The 6,549-nt window shown below is 43.6% G+C and overlaps 1 protein-coding gene across 4 annotated transcripts in view; it reads right to left on the reverse strand.

Moving 5' to 3' along the window:
• Positions 1-6,503, reverse strand: part of LOC134678385 (protein transport protein Sec16A) — a 57,446-nt gene extending 50,943 nt beyond the window's left edge. For 3 of the 4 annotated variants that reach the window (XM_063536938.1, XM_063536939.1, XM_063536940.1), the window contains exons 1-3: positions 6,050-6,503; positions 1,031-3,273; positions 367-563 (exon numbers count right to left, since the gene is read on the reverse strand). In XM_063536938.1, the coding sequence (XP_063393008.1) occupies positions 367-563; positions 1,031-3,273; positions 6,050-6,109 (2,500 nt within the window). In that variant the 5' untranslated portion in view covers positions 6,110-6,503. The remainder of the gene's footprint in view (positions 1-366; positions 564-1,030; positions 3,274-6,049) is intronic. The other variant, XM_063536941.1, reaches the window with a different exon arrangement.
• Between the last annotated feature and the right edge of the window lie 46 nt (positions 6,504-6,549).

Consider the following 6,549-nt stretch of genomic DNA (forward strand, 5'->3'; position numbering starts at 1 on the left):
ATAATCCTAAGTATTTCTCTAAAACCAAAATTAGTTTTGGTTTCTAATATAATTATGTACACAAATTGAGGTTTAGGGTTGTACCTGGTATGTTATAGTATTTTTGGTGTAGAACTCAGTAGTGCGGCTCGAATCGTAGCATTTTACAAGTAAAATTTCGCCTATGTGGCAGACTTGCACCATTCCACTAATCCAGGGTTAAGCGGTTTAACTGTTAACCCAGTGTCTAATTGTAATGGTAACCAAGGTAACTCCAGGTTTAACCGGTTAACCCCGGGTAAGTGGAATGGTGCAAGTGGCCCCGTGTGGTGACCTGGTGCTCTTTGTAAACGCATAATGCGGTGTCTATGTAGTCTCTGTACCAACCTCTTCTCTCCTCGTCTCTCCTCAAGCTCCCGTATTTGCGGTTGGGGTCAATGTCCCTGTATCGTCCGTAGCGACGTCGCTCGTCGTCGTCGTAACGACGGTCGCGCTCGATCGTGTTGTAGCGATGGCGGTCGTCGTAACGACGGTAGTCGTCCGGGCGGGGAGGCTTGGACGAGTACGAGCCTTCGCGGTAACGTCTACAACCAAATTTATGTGGTGTCGGTCAAAATCATAATTAAATTAGTAAGATGTCACGTCTGTCGTGCCATCCTGAACCTAATAAGCAATGCACGAAGGTTGATATTGGGATGTGGCCGCGCGGGTCAGCTGACGTCTATGGCGGTCTATAAATCTCAGTTTTTATCACATCATACTGTATTTTTATTCAAACAGTTATCTACTCTTCATTAAGATCAACGAGTTGCGTTGTATCCCTTTTCATCTACAGTCTACATCATCAGATCAGCTCGATATGTTATCATAATACTACTTTGTCACTGTTTTTACTTAAGTATGCCAAATGTCAACCCAATTGAGTATCAAGAAGTGGTCGAAAACGGTTTGAAAAACTTGAAGACCACATACGCACTTTGCAAGTCACAAGTATATAAAAATGATACAATGATACAAAACAAGTGTGAGTAAATAGAACGATTTTACTGACCTGCGTTCTCTTTCCCTGTCGCTATAGTAATCCGTATCCTCCGTCTCATACCGACGACTCCTCGTGCCGCGACGATGTTTCCTACTCTCAGGACTCGCCTCTCTTTCTCTCCCATCTCTCCTCTCCCTCCTATCCTTGTCATCCCGCTCTCTCCTTACGGGCCTCCCATCTCTATCATACTTCCTGTCTCTTGAGTATCTCCCATCGTCCCTGTCCTTGTCTCTCGAGGACTTGTGTTTTCTGTCCCTCCTTGGGCTTGATTTGATTCTATCTCGCTCTGAATCTTCTCCCGACGTCCTGTTGATAGATTGACGTCGCGAGCTCGACACCGGATGGTCGTTCTCGGATAAGTCGGTCTTTCTGTCCGTTCCTGGATCTGTTGCGTTGGTATCAGCGCCATCGAAGTGTTCTCTGGTATAAGTTAAATCAGAAGACGCGACGGCGCTTAGATCCTGAAGATTCTCGCCTTCCATCATGACTTCCCGTTGCTGCTCTTCAGGAGGTCCATTATAATCGGTGGATACATCGTTAGAGCTTCCGCGGACATTGAAAGGGTTCCTAGGTGGTTCCGAATAGTCTGAACCGTCCACGTTCTGCTCTCGTATATCAGAAGGTCCGGCGTTCGGGTAATCATGGTCCACGCCTGTTACGACTCTGTGCTCGTTGTAACCAGCTTGGTATTGAGGGTATTCGTCGTTGCTCGGTTCGCCGGGAACCATCCTGCCTATGGGTCGTGTTCTTTGAGGTTGGGAGTAGTCGGGGGTCTGTTGACCGTCGGCTTGGCGGTACGGGCGGGGATTCTCGTCCGTAGGCTGACCATCTATGTGTCTATCCATGTAGTTGTCCGGTTGGTTGTAGGAGTTGTCTGCTTCCGTCTGCTGTCCAGGCACCATGCGAGCTAAACCTGGCGGGGGCTCGTCTGCATTAGACTCCTGTTGGCCTACAACCATCCTCCTTAATCCCGGTGGAGGCGGCAAGCCCCTACTGAAGTCAGTATTCTCATAATCACCAGTCGACAGATGCGCCGTCTGCAAATACTCGTTCCTATCGTTCTGCGGCGCGACTTCCAAATTGTCTGGTACCTGTGGATTAACTGGCAGTGGTCTGAAAGCCACCTGAGGCTGGTCTGGGCGTTCAGAATTGTCCGGAGTCGTCTCTAGGTTCGCTCCAAAGCCTACTGGGGTTCTGTGCTGGACTTTGTTGACTGCTGCCGGCGAATTCAAGGCCGTCATCCCTGGGAAAGGTTGATTAGGCGTGGTGGATTTACTAGGAGTGCTTTTATGGGAGAACGAGCCAGTGTTTTTAAAGGGGTTCTGGCTTGACGCCGGGAAGTTAGTAGGGGGTAGTGGTAAGTTTGAGACGGGAGGAGGAGGTATACTGGCAGGGGACCTTGACGGCGAAGGCGCCTCATGTCGCTCCTGTGCCTCATCGTTAGCGATGCTCATTTCTTGCATTGAAGAAGCGAGCTCGTCAGATTTCCGGTCCCTACGCTCGATCTCTTCAACAGTCGGCGTAGGCCAATCGATGGGGGGCATTAGCTCTTCCCCGTGGAAATTGAAGTTAGTTGTATCGTTATGCCCCGGGCTACTTTTCGTAGAATTCCTAGATTGATTTTCGCTCCGATATGTGCTTTCGGAGTGGAGCGGATCGCTTGATTCCTGAGACATTTGGGATTCAATGGACCACTGAGGTGTTAAGTCAGAGTTCAATCTTTTCCCAAGCGCTAAGTTCGGCAGCCTTTCCTTAACCACCTCTTTATCGCTTAGCTTAACATCCTCTTTGGGTGGTTCAGGTTTAACTTCTTGGGTCTCAGCAGGTTTCTCTTCTTTCTTGTCTTCCATGGACCAATTCCAAGTATCGGTTGAAGCAAAGCTTTCTTCTATGACATTTGCATTGTTGAACGCTTGGGGTTGGTTTTGGGCAGCAAGTTGGGCCTGTTTGGCTGATTCATCCCATCCCCAGTCCCAGTTGTCTTCCCAGGCATCTGTGTGGCCCTGCGGAGGCTGGTTCGGTTGGTTTGGGTAGTATTGGTAGCCAGGTTGGGGTTGGTAGCCTGGGTAGTTCTGGTTGTAAGGTTGCTGATACATTTGGTTGGCATTGGGGTACTCCGGTTGGAAGGGGTATTGTTTATATTGTGGCTGTTGTTGCTGTGGTATTTGTTGTTGTTGTTGTGGTTGTTGAGGCCACTGTTGTGGTGGCGCCCCTGCGTAGCCCGGATACATGTTTTGTTGGTTATTGAATTGCTGTAACAAATAATATAAGTTTAGTATTAGTAAACAACCCTACCTATCTAGTACTCTACAATACTAGACGAATATCGCCTTGAATGATGGTGATAATGAAGTCTCGTAACCAAACCTACTAAAACACAATGATCGCACTCGCGACTGGCTGGAATGTCTGGGCGAGGCAGGTCTCCACAGACCGAACTGCTTCGCGCGGCAATTTCCTCGTCAGCAGTGTGTGGACATGCCTAAAGGCTTTTTTTTCATTGTATAAAAAAATAAATACATGTACAAAAAATTACACTTAACTGTACGAATTGACATGGTCGGTTGTGCTCAATCTAGCATAATAAGCAATATCTGGGAGATCGAGCTTTGCTCGGAAAACGTAACATAAAAACTCAAAAATTCGCGTTTTCCCCGAGATAAGAGATAACACCTAGCTAGTTAGATTTTTCGCCCCCTAAAACCCCGTATAGCAAATTTCATCGAAAACGTTAGATATATATATTAAATAAACAAGAATTGCACGTTTAAAGGTATTCTAGGATAATATTTGGTAAACCATTTTGTAAGAAATTACTACTAATATGGGAGACATATAACAAGGCATGATGAAAAAAGAAACCTCGCCATAAGAAGAAGAATAATAACATTATAGGGTAATTGTGTCAGTTTATCGTCCAGTGTCACTTTCCGTCCACTTGACGGATTAGAAAATAATACATTTCATTTTTTTTTGTTTGCTACTTGCGTTATATAATTTTTATGTAGATAGATAAATTGTTTAGATATTAAGGATTGCAATAAGTCAAAATTTGTGTAACAATGAAGGTTTATATTCAAATTACGTCAAGTGGACGAAAACTAGATCCGGACGAAATCTAGCACAATCTGCACAATGACCCTACGGAAGCAGCGCAGAAATCATGTTCTTTGACCGCATGGCAGTAGCAATGAAAAGATTCGCCCAGCATATAATATTCAGAAGCATTTTACTAGAATGCTGCTACAAAGGGTATTTTTATTAGAGATGCACCGGATATCCGGTTACTAGCCGTTATCCGGCCTATCCGGTCATTATTTTACTATCCGGCTGGATACCGGGTAGTGACCTACTATTCGGCCGGATACCGGATAGTAGCATTGCTTGATTTCGGAGTAAACAAATTGGATTTAAGAAACCGACACGGTCATAATCGTACTTGTTTATTATTTTAAAACAATTTAATCATTCCACTGACTTGCACGCGCACTCATTTCGCACCTAGAAATGAGTCCGCGCGAACGTTCACTAGGAAACAGGTCAAACCTGCAGAATGCGCACCTGAAAAACCGAAATTCGGCGGCCGGATACCAGATATTCGGCCGATGATCCGTCCGGATATCCGGTATCCGGCCAAACAACTATCCGTTGCATCTCTAATTTTTATGCATCAGAGAATAGGCTAGATGACAAATTTTCATTTATGGTATCAATCAATCAAGTTTGTTTTTAGGATGAAAATGTCTATATGGGACTAATGGGACCCATTGCTTTAAAGCAGCGGTCGGCAACCTTTTAGCAGCTAAGGGCCACATAGTAATTAACGGAGATAACGTGGGCCGTATTGTGTTAATATTTATGACTTTATGAGACATTGTCGTTTGTCACTATTACATACAAAAAGCCAAGGCGGCACTCGGGCCGCAAGTGACAGGTTCACGAACCGCATGCGGCCCGCGGGCCGAAGGTTGCCGACTGCTGCTTTAAAGCAATACAAAAGTCAGAAATGATATTCAAAGTCCAACAGTCATATTTCACTCGCAAAACCCTCCTAACAAAACAATAAGTGAATGTGAATGAGAGTCCATCTTGAAGTATGGACAAAATAAGAAAATTGCGTTTTTGTCGCATTGTGCATAGTTGCTATACAATCTTTTTTTTGATGATATGAAAGGAATCAAATGGTATCCTAACTTATTTTCTTTTTTGTGTCATTATCCCTATGCTTTGATTTTTTTACTAAGAAGTACTGCCTGTAGAAAATAGTATGGATTCACTCATTTGTTTAGCTTACGCCATACAAAATGTATGGCGTAAGCCCCACAGGAAGTCAAGTATTACACACATATGCCCCACCTCCCCTCCACTAGGTTTTCAGCCATATCAACTATTTCCCCCTAGCAGTGGCCTGGTAGGTAGTTAACTTTAGTATACAGAAGGAGCTAATAAAAAAGAGCAAAGCCTAAATTATATACATACACAATAAAGAGTATTTGTATTGTATACACAGAAGTAATGAAAATGATGTTTTGTTTAAAGGTCCATATAAAATTCAATTTTCATTGCTTTTGAGATTATAGCCAAAAGTACGATGATACCAGGTAGATGGTTTGCCTACTGTTTTTACAGGACTGTGAGTACTAGCTTTAGTCTATGATACATCAAACAGAAAATGAATGAATGAATGAAGTACAAGATAAAAAGATGTTTAAAACGTTACAAGGTATACTCCCACACAAATACAGGAAGAATTAATTATGTAAAAGCTACCCTAAGCCTTACTGCTTAGAAATATTGCGTCGTCATCAGATGATACAACAGGTTAGTATTGCAAAAATATTGGGTTAGTATTATGCGAAACTCGCTATAAACGAGTATAAAATGATTATGAACGCGTAATATACCCAAAGGAAGCATAAACACGTAATTATAGATTATAACATGTGAAAAAACTTATTATACGCGGCCATAACAAAACTGTTTTCAGTGGGAACTGCGGACACGTATACCTCGGTATATGGGACTCACCTGAGGGTTGAAGGCCGCCTGCTCTCCGGGCGGCCCTCCCGGCTTCTTGGCCCACGACATGGCCCTTTAATTACGTAACATTCGCCAGGAATCCGCACGCATATGCTAGCTACAACAATACCAGTCACTCTCTGACATGCACCGCACTTTCACTTGTCACCTTTCACTATCAACTTTGAAACGAAGCGACATAAATACGTATTCAACGCTTATTTCTAGCGTTATAGAAGTAATTAGTACGTATGTTGGGTTATTTCATAAATATTTCAGAAGAAAGTACATTGTTGACAGAGAGCCATCGATCGGAGCGAAGGTGCCCTGTTGGCAGTGTAGCCATGTACGTTACGACATGACATGATTGCCAAACCCATGCGCAGACGTGGAAGGAATTTTAAAGTAGATGAAATCTGCTGCTATGGAAATGTTATGGATATTTTATTATTACTGTAATAAAAGCCTTTGACAAATATATACTGAAATATGGAAGTTCAAATAGCGTT

Source organism: Cydia fagiglandana, chromosome Z (genome assembly GCF_963556715.1).
Source record: "Cydia fagiglandana chromosome Z, ilCydFagi1.1, whole genome shotgun sequence".
NCBI classification, from domain to species: Eukaryota; Metazoa; Arthropoda; class Insecta; order Lepidoptera; family Tortricidae; genus Cydia; species Cydia fagiglandana.